This window comes from Cebidichthys violaceus, unplaced genomic scaffold (assembly GCF_023349555.1).
Source record: "Cebidichthys violaceus isolate CVI_PGR_0920_01 unplaced genomic scaffold, fCebVio1.0.p SCAF_16, whole genome shotgun sequence".
In the NCBI taxonomy this organism is placed as follows: Eukaryota; Metazoa; Chordata; class Actinopteri; order Perciformes; family Stichaeidae; genus Cebidichthys; species Cebidichthys violaceus.
In genome coordinates, this window is record NW_027176329.1 from 2,791,393 (window position 1) to 2,812,611 (window position 21,219).

Consider the following 21,219-nt stretch of genomic DNA (forward strand, 5'->3'; position numbering starts at 1 on the left):
AGTGCACACAAACATGTGTCCACATACTTTGGCCACACAGTGTACTTTGTTTTTTTCGTCGCTTCTGAGCTTTCTCAAATAATTTCTTATTTTATCGACTGAGAACGAAATCTCACCTCAAGGTTCATTTTGTAGCTATTCAGGAGCTTTTGATATGATCACATAGACTTCGTCATCAGATGGAGTTCGTCCTGAATGAATCATGCGTGTATTTAAAATGTAATCATATTACAATTGATTTTTTTTATGGGCCTGGGGACATCTTGTATCTATAATCCTGCTATCGTCCTGATTCACGTATAACGTCCTCGTCTGCATTTTCACTGTATCCTCACCGACTCTTACATGTTATGGTGAAGAGTCTGAGTTTGAAACATCTGTCACTCTGAGAGAAAAAGAAAAACACACACACACACCCTCTTCTGCTCTTATCAGTGTGGGACATTCAACACACTGTTGTCAATATAACCCCCCCACCCACCCACAGCAGGAAACTGTTGAGACAAGGCCTGGCAGACACGTACTGTATGTAGCCAGTGGGGATGGGTCGTACCATCCACAGCTAATGTGCCCGATATATCAACACATATCTCAATATATTCACATTGTGCTTGCTGTGCGTTAAGATTCTAGAGGAATTGCAGATGCATTTGTAACCGCTAAAAGACATTTTCTGAAATTTGGGCCCTCTTTGTCAAAACTGCACACAAAAAACAAAAACATACACACAAAATACGAAATGTCTGACGCCTCATTCAAAACAAGACAACACACACAAACTGGTACTTGTGGCACAAATATTGAAAGTTAATGGCCGAACCATAAGCACATTGTTGCATGACACTAAATTCTAAAACACACTTTTTTAGAATTCTAATTACACACAATTATCTTCATTAAATCATTACAAACTAAAAGCCCCGTGTGTGTTGTTTGCTAAACACTGCCATTGAAATACCACACTCAGTGACCAATCAACTGCGCCCAGAATGCACCTGGTGAAAACAACACCTGGAACCAATTAGATCACTTAGAAATGAGAGAGAGAGAAAATGAAGCATATTGTCAATATGTTAGAATGTATTTTGATGTGGATTTCCCTTTCATTCTCTCAAAAAGTGTGCAGTCAAATATCTGTAAAATACATTTTAAAGTCATGTTCATGTCTCCTCTCTGGCTCCATAGTTTCTAAATGTAGAGTTGACATTATTATTTTAATCGTACAAAAACATCGTACGTCTGGATAACAATGCCCACTGAAAATTAGAAATGAATAATTAGCAGTTAAAAAGTGAATTAAAATTAATTTAAATAATTTTAGAGTTTTATGATTGTAGTAAAAACTAGGAAACACAAAAGGATAAAAACAATATACTTTTCATAATTCATAGCATTGAAAATAAGTAGAGACGTCTGTCTCCAGAGTGGACATTTAAAGAAGTGGACCAAATGTTCTTCCTCATTATTACAGAATAATCTGTCTGAGTTTAGATATGTTGAGTAATGTTTGTGTTTCCTGTATAATTTCTGTCTATCATCTTAAAATCTATTTCTTTAAATTAATTTGATGATGAAAAGTCTCCATGAAAAATGTGTTTGAAGGACATTGTTTACCGTCAGGAAGAACTTTGAGCATTTATTATCATTATTCATTCCGTAATATATTACATTTTTCATTGTGAGGCTTGGGACCATAAGAGCCGTCCCTTCAGTAAGTGAATGAAAGAAAGCAAAGAGAGAGCCGCGTTCCAGTCAAAGTGTCTTTGTAGTCGGATCACTGACTGTTGTGCAGATGAGTTCAGGTCTGCAGCTGCTGCTGTTCAGAGAGCACCAGGAGACAGTCTTCCCTCTGCTGCGTCTGTCAGGAAATCTGAGCGGGCTTCTTCTGGAACGGTGAACAGCACAGAGGTGGATCAGGTCAAAAAGTGAGTGATGGACACAGACTGCAGACAGTGTAACACGGATAGTCACAGTGTCTTTGACGAGATCAAGAATACTTTTGTACACTTGTGAGGACAGTGTCATTGATCAGGTTCTGCAGAGCCTCATCAGCTCTCAAGCAGCACACAGACGGCCCCGAATGTCTGACAGATTTTCAAAAACCTTTCTGTCAAAGTTGCTGCATTAGAAGTGAAAGCTGAATGTAAATAGACAAAGCGTGTGTGTGTGTGTGTGTGTGTGTGTGTGTGTGTGTGTGTGTGTGTGTGTGTGTGGGCCTCCCAGGCATCTGTGGGACACTTACAGAAGTGGTTGGTGATGTAATAAGGAATGTAGATCTTCCCGTCAGTGAACTTGCCCCACTTGCAGCCTCGGCTGGTGCAGGGGTTGGCGTTTTTCTCGGCCTCGCTGTCGATGGCGATGTCTCCTCCGGTCAGGATGGGGTCATCGACGGAGCGGACTGAAACACATCACAGTAGCAACTCAGACACCTTGTTGAGAGGCGACAGTGCCAGCCAACACACCACCGTGTAGCCCCTCGTTACATCTTTTCAGAATTAAAAAGCATACTGTCCCCACAGGCGAGTGTGTGAGAGTGGACGTACTGCACATGGCGTTGGGAGCAAGGCCAGAAAGACGGCTTATCAACTACAGTACGCTGCTACGTTTGATCACCTGTGTGTGTTCATCAAGAGGGCTTCACAGTTCATTAAGGCCACCGACGTGAGAATGACAGGAAATGAGAACGCTGCTGATCACCTGTGAGTTCTGCTTCTACATGCAGGGGGTCGGCAACATTTTTGATTTAAAGAACCATTTTAATCATCAGTGGGACATTTCAACGTTCAGGTTAACTGTACGTTGAATTATGAAAGAACATCACAATTTAAATCTCTGTATTTTTATTCCAACCATATAAGCAACATATATAGCAACATATTTAAAAAAATCATAATCAGGACACAGTAATGAGAGCACTTCAAAAGAAAGCTGCCGTCCTCATGAAAACATCCACGTCTGAGTTGAAATCCTTGACCCGACCAAACCTCCAACAATCTTGTTTTTTGACAAATTCTGAGAAGAAGACGGCGACTACTAGCCAATCAGAGGCAGAGCAGGGCGGGTCTTCACAGAGTGCAGGGTGGGGAAAAAATAATTACCATAAATAAGCGTCTGTGCCAATGGCTGTGAACGAGGTCATTTGGTGTCACCTTGGGTTTCACTTGTATCTTTGCAGATTAAAATATTGAGCGAACACACACAGGCTGATGGTAAGATATGTGAATATTTGATTCTTTATTAATATCAGTATCAAGCTCACAAGCAGTTATTTAATGAGGAGTACATTTGTGATGATGGACACATTTTTATTCAGCATTAGGACAGCACAAGCTAATTTAATAAAATTCTCAATTAAAGCAAATTCATGAAGCACAAGACGCATTTCTGGTTGTGTTTGTAGATGACAAAAAAAAAAGTTGCATCACTTTGCCTCATTTCCTCTTGATTTCCTGTTGGAGGAAAAAGGAGATTTGTTCAAACTCTTGAATGAATCTGCGTTCATGTGCACGCACACACACAAACACATGAGCGTGCACAAACTGAAAGATGTTAAAGTTCTTAAAGGGACAGTTCATTCCTAAATCCAAAATCCATGATTTCCCTCTTAACAGTAGTGCTGTTTGATCAAACTAGATTGTTTACTTGTGAGTTGCCTAGTCATAGAGATATCGACTAAACACATTTAAAAAAAAATCAACAGATCATTTTTTTCTCTTAACTGTTTTCAAACTTATTTTTTTTGATTGCCATATAGTCCAATTATATTGAAGAGAAGGCAGACATCTCTACGACTGATATCTCAAAACTATCAACACGCAACTCACACCAAAACAAAATAGATTGATAAAAGGCGCAAGTATGTATATTATTATTTTATATTCCATTTTTAAGTCTGTTGTGATAATGAGAATCCCTGGTTCAATGTCGGCCCCTGTCCTATGTTGTTTTGTGTAATTGTTTTCATTTATTTGTATGCCTTCCACCACAGGGCTTTGCTTACAACCTCTCACTAATGAAGGAAGCAATTTCATAATGCCCTCATTTTACAAATTTACATACAGTGTATATCACAGGTTGATAGCTGACAGAAAAACTCTCTGTATCCATCACCATCTTAGAATGGCAAAATGCTAAATTTACGACATAAAAAGATATGCAATTAATAACAGCTACTACAAACATAAAAAGATGGAAACTTCCATCTGAAGACAGAATGTACAGACAGGCTCATGCGAATATCATACTTACGTTACATCACGTTGACGATAGCGCACACAGCACACTTTATCCTCTAGAGGAAATGGTTTCTTTGCACGGGTTTCAGGTCAGGCATGGAAGCAGTCGAATCTGACATGAATTCAAAGAGACAGCAAACTGTAAAAGCTGATTGGCTTCTTTATGCTACAATGCATATAAACATATACAGGTTGTGATCTGTGCTCAATCCGACTTATGTCCGTCAAGTTTGTCAGAAGGAACATGGAGTGAGAGAGTGCTGGTGGTAGCAGGTAGCAAGACAGAAGTTTAGTTGAAGAGGTCGTAGGCTACTTCTTTAAAAAGATACGTACTGCAGCGATAAAGGCGGTTCACCCGAAGGATGTCAGTGGCACTCATCTGGGTGGCCCTGCCGATGGCTACGTTGCCGTTGGGGATGGGAACGATGGTCGGCATGTCGTTCCTAGAGAAGGCGAACCTGAGGTGCAAAACACACGGAGGCGATGAGAAGTTTAAACTGTACATCGGGACCATTGTAATGACCACCGAGAGCTGATGTGTGGAAAAGGCTGCAAGCTTAAAGCTGCATTAACGAGCTGAAAGCTGAAAAATATGTAGTCTGACACAATACCACCGTATGAAGTCGTTACGGCTGACATGTTAGCAAACAATTTATTTAGCAGACACAGAGAAACGTTATCATTAATTTGGAGTCCCGTTTGTGTCCTCATGAATATGGCATGTGTGCATGCCATATTCATTTAACGTCGGAAGATACCCACTCCATCTGTCCTTTCAATAGCTTCGGCTGAGAATTAGAATATGTTTTTACATATGTGAGACGCTACCTTCCATAGTGCATGACAGAGTTGTAGTCGTAGGGAGTGCCAAGGTTCCTTGTTTCGATCTTCCTGAAATTGGACTCCATTCCTGCAAAGGATCACACTTATCAATCAAAAGTTTTACTTCTACACGACTGCTACAATGATATGATGAAGTCAAGTCATATTTTGATCTATTTATTTGTACTTAAAGGAGACGTATCATGCTCATTTGTCAGGTTCATAATTGAATTTGTGGTTTCTACTCGAACATGTTTACATGATTTCATGTTCAAAAACACCATTATTTCTCTATTACAGTCTGTCTGGATATACCTATATTCACCCTCTGTCTGAAACGCTCCGTTTTAGTGTCTGTCTCTTTAAGTCCCCCTCCCTACAAAAACCCAGTCTGTTCTGATTGGTCAGCGTTTCCAGTCTCCTGCATCTGCACTGATGCCGTCTTCACAGCGTCACTGCAACCGGGTACTCACTGGGTGAGTCCACTACACAGAGTTTACTTCTACCAGTGACTGTATATTTGTGACATCACAACCTTACGGAAGTCCTGATGGCTCCTTTAAAAAGCTGCGTTTCTGAATACGGGCTGTGTGCATTTTTCTGTGGATTGAGCGTTTTGATACTTTCAGTATATCTGCAGGACCTAGACCTGCTTTATGATCAAAGAAGAAGGAGGAATCTAACTTTCTACAATATGGGACCTTATACCTTTTTCACTTGAGAGCTTACATTAATAAAGGTCTGTAGTGTTATTTGTGAGACCCCATTTGTTTCTATCATCTGGAAAATTCTTTAATAAAGTTCCATCTATATTCGTCATAATTAAAGCATGTGACCCACCAGGAATAACGTTCTCCAGCAAGATGCGAACATGCTGGTCCCTGTCGGACCGAGTCTGTTCGTGGTTGAAGCCCAGGGCGTGCAGCAGCTCGTGCTGGATGATCTGCCGGAAAACACAACCGCGGCGCATCAAAGACACTACCTGGCCTCTACCACGACGCCCAATAAATGAGAAACACCTGAAAGAGAGCAATGAATAAAACCTCCAAACAGTAAAACAGATTGAGCAGCACCGTTGTGAATAAGTTGCATTGCTTCCCTTGACCCTGCTTGATGACAAGTCAGATGAAAGCTCAGTTGTAAGGCCCGAGGTGTAAATAGAGGTCTATAAGATCGTATTCATGAATGCATCTGTGGTAGGTATTTTGTGGTCCGTACCCTGAGCGCGACTGGATGTCCACAAAGTCCTGCTGTCTGTTGAGGGGGGTGAAGCGGATGCAGGTGGACGCAGCAAATGACCGCAGACCTTGGATGATGGTATTTCTCTCTCTTTGGCCTTGACATTAAAAAACAAAACAAAAAACATGTATTATCAGTTTAGTGGGTTTCATTGCTTTCATCTTCTACATCACTCTGCCATCATAGTAAAATGGGATTTTTAGCACTAATACTATACAAGTATTCGTATTTAGATAATAGCAACACTCATTTTATTCATTCAAGTATACTAACCTACTACTAAACCAGTACTATAATACTACTAGTCGCCTACCACTATTAGGCTACTGCTAGGCCTACTACTGTACTGCTACTACTACTATATCTACAACTGCTACTACTGATTATGCCACTGCTGGTATTGCTTCCAGCCTTCTTTTACTACTACTACTACTACTACTACTACTACTACTACTACTACTACTATTCTGGTACTACTACTACCACCACAACTAACATTACACTGCTAATGCTATTACTACTACTATTGGTACTTCTGCTACTACGACCAACAGCTATTGCTAGTGCTATTACTACTAGGCTATATGCTACATAGTACTACTATTACAACTATTGATAAACTGATACTACTACCAGTAGATTTACAACTGCTATTGCTATTTCTAAAGCTATTGCTACTTTTGTGATACCCATAGTTCTACTACTACTACTACTACTACTACTACTCCTTCTACTACAACAACTAACTTTAGCCACCACTGCTAATGCTACTACTTTAGGCAGCATATTACTACTATTACTATTACTACTACTACTACTACTAGTAGTAGTACTACTGCTATACTGCTACTACTACTACCACTAAATCTGCAACTGCTATTGCTAGCTATTGCTACTACTGTAACCTTTACTTCTCCTATTACTGCTACTATGCCTACAACTAACATGACAACTACGCATGTGATATTGTTAAATTAAGGAACCAGCCACCAATTGACGGCAATCGCCCCTTCCCCACTTCCCACTACTACTACTACCACTACAACTAATATTACACTGCTAATGCTACTACTACTACTGTTGGTACTTCTGCTACTACGAACAACAGCAATTACTAGTGATATTACTACTAGGCTATAGGCTACATAGTACTAATATTACTACTACTAATAAACTGATACTACTACCACTAGATTTACAACTGCTATTGCTATTTCTAAAGCTATTGCTACTTCTGTGATACCCATAGTCCTATTACTACTACTACTACTACCACAACAAATAACTTTAGCTACTACTGCTAATGTTGCTAATTTAGGCTGCATACTACTACTACTACTACTACTCCTACTACTACTCCTACTACCACAACAACTAACTTTAGCCACCACTGCTAATGCTACTACTTTAGGCTGCATATTACTACTACTACTACTACTATTACTATACTGCTACTACTACTACCACAAAATCTGCAACCGCTATTGCTACTACTGTAACCTTTACTTCTCCTATTACTGCTACTATGCCTACAACTAACATGACAACTACGCATGTGATATTGTTAAATTACAGAACAAAAAAAGAGCCCCGCCCTCAGTACTTACTGTAGCAACTGGCGATGCGGTAGGGGACGTAGACGTTGCCATCGGTGGCTTTAGGCCACAGGCAACCTCGTTCTACGCAGGGATCAGCGTTCTGTAGACCTGTTGGCACCGCTATGTCACCAAACATCACCAGAGGGTCATCGAAGTTCTTTCCTGCAAAATGACAAAAATCGAGAAAATGTTGTGATCTTTTTTATTGAGCTGCATTTCATTTTCTTGATTAAACTGCTGTGTTAATTCTGGGTTGGATACAACCACAACTGTCAGTGACACCAGCATCATGCATTATTTCGAATGTTTTAATTACTTTTTTCATTTCAATATTTTATCATTATTACTGTACATTTGCTGAAATGAAGAAATAATAAAGCAGTTGCAGTGATGAACATACCAACATTAACGTTGGCCTTCTCTAACAGCGTCGAGATACTGAATTCGTCATCCTCAACGGTGTTGCCTGTGGAATAGAAACACTTTGTATCAGTTACTTGATGAACTATTATGTCTTTAAAGAATTTTATCGTCTTAAAAGAAGCCATCTTACCAGAGTACTCCTCACCATTTTCAAAAGGACCCTGTGATTAGACAAAGTTGGTAAATTGCAGTTCACTGAATTAAAGATGTTAAATTTGCTTCAATGTAAATTCAGATAAAGTTTAGTTCCAGCAGAGATTCAACTTCAGTTTGAGACGACTATGGGAGGTGCAGGTCCCATAGAAGTAGCATGTAGGGGGAAATATGAGGAACAATGGAAAGTAGTAGTTCTTGTTAATGTTATTTTCGAGGCAGAGAAAGCTAAATTTGAGCATTCCTGCATTGGATAAGTAATGCAATCCACAAACTACAAAGTATAAAATGAAACAGAATCACATTTAGCTTTTAGCAATTTACCAAATTGTCTTTGTTAAGAAACTATTTCAAATTTCCACAATTAAAAAAATTAAATAAAAAAACTCCCCTACACTCTACACACAATTATTGAAGAAAAACTGTATTTGGGACTTTTGAATTTCAGAATGTATCACATTTCATTTAAAATCGTGTCATAAAAAAATGGTATGTGTATATTTAATTATCAAGACATAATTTGTCTGCTGATGCTTACCTGTAGAGTGAAACTTTGGACTGAGCAGAAGAGGACACTGAGCGCAGCAGCCTGGAGGATCATGGCTGTTATAGGACCACAGCAGCAGACCAAAGGAAGAAACCTGGGGAAACAGAGGTGTTCCAAACTTATATAGGAGGGAAAGACTACTAACTTCTGTCCTAATTTGGTGCACTGCTGACCAAAGACTTGTTGACAAATTCAGCACAAGAAGAAGTGGCAGTTATTACTTAAAACGGACTGTAGTTTGTGTAAGATGTGTTCTTTGTTTTCCCCTGTTTGTCCCCAAGCATGATCAGATTACATAATTTAACAGTGAGTGATCTGCTGAATAAGAAACAGGTCAAATTGACCAACTAACCGACCCAAACATTTCTCCTGTGTGGGACTTCAACGTATTTTACAATAGATTATTTAAAGGCTGTTTTCTGAGCCAGAATTCTCCACTTAAGTAGCACTTACATATACCAAACTTTCCAGTTTCATTCCTATCTATATTCTGCAGGTTTGTACAGAGGTATTTATTCATATATCATTTATAGTCTGATTTATATAACATTTTGTGCCTAAAAACATGGTGAAAGTCGTTTTTCTTTTTCATGGTTTTCTGATTTGTGGAGTGATGAAAAGAGATATTCCAAATTCCCTTCGTAAAAAACGTTAGCTCCAATATGTCAACAAAATAAAACAAGAATTTTTAACCTGTCTTTATTAACGTTGAGATTTCAGTTCTATAAATGTATGCAAATGAGCACATATTGAATAAAAGAACGCCTCATTTGCATATTTTAACATACTTTTTCAGAAAACTAGTTAATTCATCAGGTAGTAGATTTGTGATGACCCTCTCTGAGAAGGAACCTAGTGGGAGGAGTCAGGTCATACTGAGATTCAGCTCACCTGGCCTGGCTGCAAGACTGTATGTGGCAGTCAGACAGTGTCTGTCTGCGCTGGTCTCCACCCTGTTTCACTTTGTTACATTCATTACACTTATTTACCTTTCAGTTACAGTAACATAAACCTCTTTTTTACCAATTTAGCCCCCACTCTTGGGAGGATTACAAGGTTTAGTGAGGATCAGGTCCTCTGATTCCAAGCTGTCCCAAACTAGTTCAGTCCCCCAAGCACACCACCCCCATCCCCAGGGCCCCATCATATATTTGTATATGTATATAGCAACAACAGAAAGAGAGGAACGGTGGGCAGAATTAAATGTAAATGAAAGAATGTGTGTATATTGTCATTCATCCTCACAGAGATGAATGTATTGATGGCTGTAGATCAGGTTTTACTGAAAACAGTTTTGAGTTGATCTGGTTACTTGGATCATAATGCTTTATAACTGGTGTTTACACAACCCCTCTGTGTGGTCACAATCTGAGGGGTAGAGTTGCAAACGCTTTTTTGTGTTTACATGACTTCTCCAAAATGTGGGCACAGTTGCTAAGTATGTTTGATTTAAAGACAGTCTTGCAACGTCTTACAACAACAGGAACAATGACTATGGGAAAAGAAGTTTGAATTAAAAATTGTTTGAGACTGCATAAGTGTAATAGTCATCAAAAACCAGTGATGAAATGTAATTACAAGTACTTGTACTTTCCATTATATGCTACTTTATACTTCTACTCCGTTACATTTTGGAAGCCAAATTTCACATTTTTACTCCACTACATTTATTTGGCAGATTGAGATTAATATGAAGGAAGAATGAATCATCTAATAAATGATGGTGTTCTATTATGGATATAAAGGGATTAGAATTAGCCCCACCTTTACCAGCTGCAACATTAAAGTGATGAACACATTAATGCATCAATATTTACAATCCAGAGATATAATATGTATGTATGTATGTATGTATGTATGTATGTATGTATGTATGTATGTTTGTATGTATGTATGTAATATGTATTATTCTGCAGCGGGCCATTCTGCATAGTGAGTACTTTTAGTTTTTGTGCTTTAAGTACATTTTGATGGAAATATTTACTCGTCAAAGAATATATTTACACTGTAGTATGACATCCGCATATTGAGAACTAGTGTGAATATAGTGTGGTCTGAATGGGTTAACATACAGCCTGTTTGATTTAGTAAGGTTGTCTGTACTACAAAGAGGCATAGCAGGTGTGTGGTAAGGCTGTCTTTACTACTAAAGAGGCATAGCAGGTATGTGGTAAGGCTGTCTTTACTACTAAAGAGGCATAGCAGGTATGTGGTAAGGCTGTCTTTACTACTAAAGAGGCATAGCAGGTATGTGGTAAGGCTGTCTTTACTTCTAAAGAGGCATAGCAGGTGTGTGGTAAGGCTGTCTTTACTACTAAAGAGGCATAGCAGGTATGTGGTAAGGCTGTCTTTACTACTAAAGAGGCATAGCAGGTATGTGGTAAGGCTGTCTTTACTTCTAAAGAGGCATAGCAGGTGTGTGGTAAGGCTGTCTTTACTTCTAAAGAGGCATAGCAGGTGTGTGGTAAGGCTGTCTTTACTTCTAAAGAGGCATAGCAGGTATGTGGTAAGGCTGTCTTTACTACTAAAGAGGCATAGCAGGTATGTGGTAAGGCTGTCTTTACTACTAAAGAGGCATAGCAGGTATGTGGTAAGGCTGTCTTTACTACTAAAGAGGCATAGCAGGTATGTGGTAAGGCTGTCTTTACTACTAAAGAGGCATAGCAGGTATGTGGTAAGGCTGTCTTTACTACTAAAGAGGCATAGCAGGTATGTGGTAAGGCTGTCTTTACTACTAAAGAGGCATAGCAGGTATGTGGTAAGGCTGTCTTTACTTCTAAAGAGGCATAGCAGGTATGTGGTAAGGCTGTCTTTACTACTAAAGAGGCATAGCAGGTATGTGGTAAGGCTGTCTTTACTACTAAAGAGGCATAGCAGGTATGTGGTAAGGCTGTCTTTACTACTAAAGAGGCATAGCAGGTATGTGGTAAGGCTGTCTTTACTACTAAAGAGGCATAGCAGGTATGTGGTAAGGCTGTCTTTACTTCTAAAGAGGCATAGCAGGTGTGTGGTAAGGCTGTCTTTACTTCTAAAGAGGCATAGCAGGTGTGTGGTAAGGCTGTCTTTACTTCTAAAGAGGCATAGCAGGTATGTGGTAAGGCTGCCTTTACTTCTAAAGAGGCATAGCAGGTATGTGGTAAGGCTGTCTTTACTACTAAAGAGGCATAGCAGGTGTGTGGTAAGGCTGTCTGTACTACTAAAGAGGCATAGCAGGTGTGTGGTAAGGCTGTCTGTACTACTAAAGAGGCATAGCAGGTAAAAAATAGTTTAGCAAATTGCTGATTTACGATATGAATGTATGACATACAATTTAGCCAATCAGCGTCTTCAAATACATTCAGCTTGGGGCGATATTTCTATCTCATAAAGCTGCGCGTCCTCGTCAGGACTAGTCCCTACAGTCGCCAGTTTAACTACATGACAATGGCGAGCGCGAGCACTAAGACCCAACCCTAACTCTCCTAAACCCTAAAATCTCGGTTTGGTGGAGAAACTGCAGGTGACAGATCTGGGCCCAGATCAACCTGACCTCACAATCAGACAGCAGACTAGCGGGAAAGGGAAGCAGTACATGCAAAGCTTCTCTAGTTGCTGTACACAAGAAAGGTTTGGCTAGCTGGATGCAGTCACGCTAATGCCTTATTTTGCTTTCCATGCTTGCTTTTTAAAACAACAGGGACAGATCCAGCATGGACAGTTATGGGAGTGAGGGATATGAAGCACCTAGTCTGAGAAAGTAAGGAAATCGCTACCCAGCTGGACGACGGACACAGGATTGCGGTGAGGAAACACAATGAGGAGGTGGATAAAAACAGGCACATTTTGTCCAAAATTTTACACACATTGTATTTTTAAATAACTTATTATTTATCTCTAATACTAGAGTATCTATAAAACTGATTATGTGGTATGTTATCATTTTTGGAAATATTTTCAAATGAATCCATCTCATATTCAGTTTTACCAGAATCTAACCAATCCCCTGTAGACCTTGTTTTGTTAAGGAAACCAATAAGGAGTTAAAGATCAGGAGTAGTAAACATCCTGTAATGTGCAATTAGGAATATTGGTGTTAAAACCTTAGTAGTCATATACTTGACTTGGACATAAGCATGTGTTCAATCAGAATCGCTTTCATCAAAATAGCTTCATTGTAAATTGAAGCTGATGATGTATCAGGTATGTGATCCCATCCTCATGCATGCCAAGGAGCGGTTCTCCTTCACCCAGCACCTCATCAGCGCAACACTGTTGCATGGAGAGTTGTTCCCACAACACGGTGGGAAGCTCCCTGATTCAGCGCTTGAAACCACAGTGGAGGCTTACCCCATGTTGAACAAGGCCAAGCTCAAAACAGAACTGTCCCTCATCTATGAGAACAGTGAGTTCAAAGCTTGCAGTGGTGCAGAGGCTATGTACCAGTTTTTCATGGAGAACAACCTTCAGAGCACCTTCACAGAGACTGTCAGTCTTCTCAAGACCCTCATCACCACACCCATGACCACAGCTGAATCCGAGAGGTGTTTCTTTACTTTGAAGAGGATCAAGACCTTCCTGAGAAACATCATGATGACACAGGATCGCCTTAATGCTCTGGCTATGCTCTCCATGGAGAAGAAAGTTGTCAGGGACATTCATAAGATATAATATAGAAGAGCAAAATTCCTCTACAAATAATCTGTCAAAAAAACATCCAGGTTTCCTCAGCACACAGTCTTATTTGCTTAACTTGGTCATGGAGGAATCAACATTTAATTGAGACTGGTAAATTAACAGTGAAAAGTCACCATAGCTTAATTTAACACCATTATTCCTAATTACACTTCATGTTTACTTCTCCTGATCTTTACCTACCTATTGGTTTCCCCAATAAACAAGGTCCATAGGGGCATCTCAATAAATAAACATATTCTATCTATCTATCTATCTATCTATCTATCTATCTATCTATCTATATATATATATACAGTATGTGTGTGTGTGTGTGTTTGATATTATACTGAATATTATTATATGTGTTGGGACCATGTGCTTCTGACCATGTGCTTTGAAACAAAGGGATCGGACATGTATGTTCATTCAGGGCCTGATTTGGGTAGATAGATACCAAACCCCCACAAGAAAGAAGTTCACACCTACCTGTGAAATCTGCACCCAAATGCAACACTGGCCTCCCATTGGTCAAGGCCCAAAGACACCCTAAGATCCCCTGTGGCTCAGCCACCAAACTACAAAACCCCTGAGCACCCCTGAACGCATTGCCATTCCAGTCTGACTAACGTCGGTAAAAGGGGCACGCAACGTTGCTGTTTTTAAAAAGGAACCCAAGTCAGTTTTAGATTCGCTGGACGAATGGAGACTGGTCGCTTTGTTTTTGTTTCACATCCTTAAAAGAGAAGGACAATTTGCCGAAGTGAAGAAAACTGATTGTTCAAAAAAAGAGGACACCTCTCTGAAAAATCCTTAATATATAGCAGACTTGCTGTGCGTAATAGCCACGACTGAGTATGCGGGTAGCTCAGTTACGCGTGACTTTATACGCCCCCAGGAAAGCTCAATTTGCACATGCAATACATCGTTAGAAAGCATGAAGTCTCCTCTAGACGAGGGGCTTGACAAGCCTAAACGTATCGCTAGCTGTTACTAATGAAATGCAGTCAAACAATAACAGAGCAAATCCACGTTTTCAAGGCTCCTGGCTTCAATACATTACTGTCAGTGAACACACAACGCTTAGCCAGATGCTAACATTGTGCAATGTTGAAAATCGGCTTTCGGACATCTCCAGGAGACCGGACTGACTGTCAACCCCTCAAAGTGCCAGTTTGCTAGCACCGAGACTGAATATCTTGGCTATATTATTGGCAACGGGGTTATCAAACCCCAGACACACAAGCTCCAGGCCATTCAATCCTGTCTGCGTCCGCAGACAAAGACCCAGCTGAAGTCATTCTCCCTCAAGTATTATCTGTTAGGAAGAGAGTTAATTTTGGAAACTGACCATAAAGCCCTGAAGTGAACAAAGGATGCTAACAGCTGAATCATCCGCTGGTACCTGGCGATGCAGCCCTATCACTTCACCGTCCAGCACATTCCCGGGTGAGATGACACCACCGCCGACTTTCTATCGCGCTCTCATGGCGTGATATCAGAAGGAGGGGAGTGTGTGGTGGCTGCAAACTAGCCAAACCATCAACTATAAATACACTTGTTTTGACTGACTTTGTATTGCTAGATTGAGTGCACGCTATCCAGTGATATTGAGTTAAGGTCAATAAAAGTGACCATCCTGGCAAAAGACTGAGCAGCTGCATCACATCTCTCTAAGTAGAGTAGCCTGGATAATTGGACTGTGCCATTCTGCATCAACAAGAGGGGTGTTGTCGGGAGCCTTTGCATCTGCATCTGTCTTCACACCCCTGCAATTGACTATGGACTGGGCAGCATTGTATATATCCTGCAGTTAGGAGATGGAGAATGTAGTGTCCCTTGTTCAGAAAAGCACTCGCTATGTTGTTTAAACTAAGTTCTGTTTAATTATGTTAAACTTAGATTTGAGCAATTATGTTAAGTTTACAGTTATTCTGTCACTTTTGCTTGATTTTGTTACCCATCCTAATTATTGTACATATTTTGGGTAAATAAAATCCCTATTTTTCCCACTTTACCTGCTCTCCCAGCTTTATGCGTACCCTGGTCCCTCACAGTGTGGATGGAGCTAACTGTGACTGCAGGGTGGAAATGACAGCGTTGTCTGCATTAGAAGGGAAGGAGTTGCTGGTCGAGAAAGAGTAGCGGAAGCAACCTTCTTCCTCTTCACCTGCGGAGCTTGGGATGAGCCTGGCTCCTTCCCGGGCGCGGGCACCAGGGAGGGATCGACTGGATCGCGGCTAACTGTTAGACTCACTAGCTGGTGGAGCTGGAGAGAAGAAGGCCTGGTGCTGGGATACCACTGAGAACATGTTTAAAGTTTGACAGCAACGATGTGTTTGGTTTAAGGAAACTGTGCATAATCTGGTTGGTTAATTTAAAGTGAACGCCCACCATCAGCTGACAGAGTAGTCACATGGAGAGAGAACCTGAGAGGTTATGAATGAAAAGGAGTGAAAGAGAGTCTTCCTGACTGAACCTCTGCTTAAGCTTCATTTAGGAGATGTGTGTTTTATCATCATTGTAATCTCTTTGTGAGATGCCTTTATATTGATGGCCGATGCCTTGAAAAGTGGGTTTGATGAGCAGCTGGTTGGTTTTCCAGCCTTGATACCTAAATTAAAATTCCTCTTAAGTTCCTTTGTTTATTCAGTCTACAACTTTGAGACATTTAATGTCCTCATCACACTTGGCATCATACCAGGACAGTTCTGAATGAATAATTGAATGATTGAGTGAATATGCTTAGTCAGCGTTTGAGAAAACAAACACGGATGTGATGAAAGAAAGCAAAGAGAGAGCCGTGCTCCAGTCAAAGTATCTTTATAGTCGGATCACTGACTGTTGTGCAGATGAGTTCAGGTCTGCAGCTGCTGCTGTTCAGAGAGCACCAGGAGACAGTCTTCCCTCTGCTGCGTCTGTCAGGACATCTGAGCGGGCTTCTTCTGGAACGGTGAACAGCACAGAGGTGGATCAGGTCAAAAAGTGAGTGATGGACACAGACTGCAGACAGTGTAACACGGATATTTACAGTGCGTTCATGTGGACACTCACAGCAGCTGTAGAGCTTGTTGAGTCTGGCGATGTCGTTGCGGCTCATCTCCCTGGCGTTGCCGAAGGACACGTTGGAGTTGGGGATGGGGACCATGGTGGGCTGGTTGTTCTTGGAGAAAGCGGTCCTGGAAGAGGACACGGAGCAGTTAGAGGGAACTACAGCACATCCTACACACACACACACACACACACACACACACACACACACACAGTAGGGCCGAAGTGAAGCCACGTGTTCTCACTTGTGGTACTGCATGACAGAGCCGTAATCGTAGGGAGTGCCCTGGTTGAGGGTGGCGATCTTCCTGAAGTTGTGCTCCATTCCTGGAAAAAAACAAGAAGAAGAATGACATCATAGTTAACATTAAAGTTACAGTTGTTTGGTTTGAATTGACTTTGACTGGTTTTATATTCAGAAAGCTGCAGTCACACAATGAGCTTCTGTTTCATGGAGGATCAGTGATTTGCTAAAATGGATTTTGTTTTGCATTGACATTTATTAAGGACAATAAATGAAATGAATACATGGTCATGGATGTCAGTATCATCACACTGTATTTGAGGAGCTCAAGAAGACTTTTGTCCACTTGTGAGGACAGTGTCATTGATCAGGTTCTACAGAGCCTCATCAGCTCTCAAGCAGCACACAGACGGCTACACAACTTCCACTCAAAAGCAGGAGACTACAACAAGATATCACAGGATTTGGTGTTTCCTTTAATCCTGAACAAGTTTGTTTAGAAGTGGACTTGTTCAGGAAGCTACAGAGAGTTTTAAAGTCACTAAGAGATGTGAGAGAGCCGTTAGCTCCTTTAAAGAGCGGCATGATGCAGTTAATGAGCAGAAGTATTCAACATTAGGTCTGCATGTTGTTTAAGAGGAAACAAGTCAGTGTCTCTTCTCTGAATGAACTTGTCTGAAGTTCACTGGCTCTCCTCTCTAATATATCAGAATATCAAACAGCTGCATTACCAGACTGAACGTTCTGCAGCACGACTCTGATGTGGTTGTCCCTGTCGGAGCGGGTCTGCTCGTGGTTGAAGCCCAGAGCGTGGAGCAGCTCGTGCTGGACGGTGCCGTGGTAGAGGCATCCGCTACGGGCCAGAGACACCACCTGCTTCCCTCCACGACGGCCGACGTAGGAGTAGCAGCTGGACGGGATCAGAGATGAGTTGAACGACACCGAAGTCTGAGGAAACGCTCTCAAGTGTAAACGGCTCCCCGACGTCTCTTTCTTACCCGTTCTGGGACTCGATGCTCAGCCAGTCGCGGTCGCTGCTTCTGCTGGGCCTGAAGCGGATGCAGGAGAAGGAAGAGAAGGACTCCAGTCCACGGGTGATGATGGCCTTCTCACGGGAGGCTGGCAGGACCACAGAACACAACATTCAGCTGTTTACCGTGAATGACAGAGGACCATACTGGCCCCGAATATCTGACAGATTTTCAAAAGCCTTTCTGTTAAAGTTGCTGCATTAGAAGTGAAATCTTAATGTAAATAGACAAAGCGTGTGTGTGTGTGTGTGTGTGTGTGTGTGTGTGTGTGTGTGTGTGTGTGTGTGTGTGTGTGTGTGTGTGTGGGCCTCCCAGGCCTCTGTGGGACACTTACAGAAGTGGTTGGTGATGTAATAAGGAATGTAGACCTTCCCGTCAGTGAACTTGCCCCACTTGCAGCCTCGGCTGGTGCAGGGGTCGGCGTTTTTCTCGGCCTCGCTGTCGATGGCGATGTCTCCTCCGGTCAGGATGGGGTCATCGACGGAGCGGACTGAAACACATCACAGCAGCAACTCAGACACCTTGTTGAAGTGCTGCTACTAAAAGAAGAGAGCAGAAATATCAACAGCTGTCTGGAGGAACACGGTGACCACAGCAGCTCACTCACTCAGATTACTGTTGGCTCTCTCCAGCAGCTCAGAGACAGAAAGCTCCCCGGAGTCCTCCTCTGCAGTGTCTTCTGCACAGTGACATCAACAACAACGCAGTTTCACTTTGTATTGAAAATACACCAGTCACAATCCTGAGCATGTCGGTGCCACAGCTCTGATCATTAGAATAGATCACATACCTGCCTGCAGGTTCAGCATGGGATGAGAGGAGGAAAGACAAACACATTAGAAAGAAAACCACATGACACAAAGTTACAGCTGAAAGTCAACGTTACACTGTTTCTTAAAGTGGCATGTTCACGTTAAAACTGTCAGAAGTACAAAGAGATTATGAGACGCACGTTCAGCATCATTGAACCTGAAGCACCATATGACCCAAACTGTTTCATCATCTGTGAGAAATGAACTAAACACTACTAAAAAACAGTGAACAATGGGGATTCAAAACTCAGCTGAGGTGTAAATAAATGCTCTGTTTAACCTCCTAACAGCATCTTTGTGAAGGTGGAGAAGACGACGGGCTTCACATGAGAGACAGGAGGCCGTTCATGTTCATGACTGTGACAGAGGACGTTCAACATGCATTGTTTTTTAACATGTAGAAGTGTTGACGAATGACCGGATATCTCACTGCGCTGCCGTCGTCTCCCTCTCCTCTCTCACGGTGATCCTACCTCATTGTCGGCCCAACAGCAGGCGGACAGCAGCAGCAGAGCCACAGCTGAGAACCTGAACACAGACATGCGAGCCATCCTTAGCAGACCTGCAGGACACAGACAGGAATCAGCTACAGCCTCCACTCACAGGAAAGACACAGTGTTTGAACCGACAACATAGAAAACAGACAGAAATTGCACACTTTTCTACTTCATATTGTGCTGCAGACGTTTGCAGCTGAACTCACCTTGGATCCTTTGTGTGGACTTGTGCAGCTGAGGTTTCCCTCCAGGTATTTATATACGTTCGACTGCTCCGGTGAGCCCAAATATGGATTATCTCAAGAAAGCAAATAATCAGCTAAATCCACCGGCTTATCAGTTACATATGGTTTGGACACGTATGTCCATACCTACTGTACACTACTCTATATAGGTGGGAATTGGACACGTGTCAGCAATTAATGGTATGTCTGACATGACAATTTTCCACGTCGTGACAGAGTCTGGAAATATCCCAGGGATTATTGTTAGGTGTAATATCATATGGTGATATTTTCTAAATGGATAATACTTCCAACCTTTTTCAGTTTTATTATTTAAGATATTCAAAAAAAGGAAAGAAAGTTCAGGATTGCAATTGCAAATGTATTTATTTATTTGGCGCAGTTTGATAGAGCTGCATTATATTATATATATATACATATATTCCCAGAATGTCCCCTTAAGTATCAGTTTGTCTGGCTGCACTGTGACTGTTGGACACATCAGGACTCTGTAGGACTAAAAACCAAATCAGCAATATTTATTAACAGGAGAAAAGAACAGAATTAGGCCCTGCTCACCAACATTATCGGTTCTTTTTTTATGTGTAGGTATGCAATCATTGGCCATATAGTTGCTGAGACAGTGTATGTTTTGCTTTGACACACAACACACACTGTAGAATTGGGCATTTTGTCCAGATTGCAGAAGGAAGAAGCTACGGTAGATTCTTTTTACTTGACAAACGTTCTGCACGAACAGAATCTTATTGTTTTTAAACACAAGAAAATTGTAATTAGTACGGCCTCTTACACACTTAATAAATCCATCTTCTGGTTCAGGAAATCCTTTCTCTTCTGATTACGTGTCCTGATTATATATGTGATGCTGCAGAACCCTAACTTTTTCATATCCATTAATAAAAGGTGTTGACTTAAAACACTTGGAGACACAATCAGTATGTGAACACCGAGAGATTTTCCTCACCAGCTCTTACATCAGCAGACATGTCACAAGACAAAGCCACAGCAGCTCTACTTGAAAACGTAGAGCTGGAAACTGACAAATAATTGTAGTCGGAGTAAAAAGTACAAATCTGCCTTCCAAAATGTACGTGAGTAGAAGTTTAAAGTAGCATATAATGGGAAGTACAAGTACCTCATAAAGATACTTAAGTACAGTACTTGAGTAAAGGTAGTTAAATTCCATCACTGGTTTTTGATGACTATTACTTTTTTGTTATTAAGGCAGTCTCCACAAATCTTTAAATGAAGCCTTTTTCCCCATAGTCATTGTTCCTGTTGTTGTAAGACGTTGCAAGACTGTCTGTCAATCAAACATACTTAGCAACTGTGCCCACATTTTGGAGAAGTCATGTAAACACAAAAAAAAGACATTTTGCAACTCTGCCCCTCAGATTTTAACCACACAGAGGGGTTGTGTAAACACCAGTTATGAAGCATTATGATCCAAGTAACCAGATCTACTCAAAACTGATCAGTAAAATGATTTGTGTGTTGTATTCTCCTCACAGTTTTCATCATCACCAAGGAGACTATCGACTTTCACCATGTTTTTAGGAACAAAATATGATATAAATCAGATTATGAATGATATATGAATAAATACCTCTGTAGAAACCTGCAGAATATAGATAGGAATGAAACTGGAAAGTTTGGTATATGTAAGTGCTGC

The 21,219-nt window shown here is 41.1% G+C and overlaps 2 protein-coding genes across 5 annotated transcripts; both read right to left on the bottom strand.

The window, feature by feature from the left end:
• Positions 1-1,746: 1,746 nt before the first annotated feature.
• LOC137872510 (hatching enzyme 1.2-like) lies at positions 1,747-19,586 on the bottom strand. 4 transcript variants are annotated; one of them, XM_068710747.1, is made up of 9 exons: positions 19,509-19,586; positions 19,278-19,367; positions 18,601-18,675; positions 18,328-18,483; positions 17,961-18,081; positions 17,694-17,872; positions 16,964-17,045; positions 16,722-16,846; positions 1,747-1,882 (listed from the first exon to the last, which is right to left on the bottom strand). In XM_068710747.1, coding segments are annotated over exons 2-9 (819 nt in total). In that variant the 5' UTR covers positions 19,357-19,367; positions 19,509-19,586; the 3' UTR covers positions 1,747-1,880. The 4 variants fall into 4 exon arrangements, with proteins under 4 accessions (XP_068566848.1, XP_068566845.1, XP_068566846.1 ...); XM_068710744.1 differs by having other exon boundaries at positions 1,747-1,885; XM_068710745.1 differs by lacking the exon at positions 1,747-1,882 and adding an exon at positions 16,475-16,609.
• On the bottom strand, positions 3,216-9,111 carry LOC137872507 (low choriolytic enzyme-like). The gene is made up of 10 exons (XM_068710740.1): positions 9,009-9,111; positions 8,448-8,478; positions 8,295-8,360; positions 7,904-8,056; positions 6,276-6,393; positions 5,898-6,076; positions 5,064-5,145; positions 4,569-4,693; positions 4,249-4,347; positions 3,216-3,449 (listed from the first exon to the last, which is right to left on the bottom strand). Exons 1-9 carry the CDS (start codon positions 9,069-9,071, stop codon positions 4,292-4,294), a joined length of 873 nt encoding a protein of 290 aa, XP_068566841.1. The 5' UTR covers positions 9,072-9,111; the 3' UTR covers positions 3,216-3,449; positions 4,249-4,291.
• Positions 19,587-21,219: the final 1,633 nt, after the last annotated feature.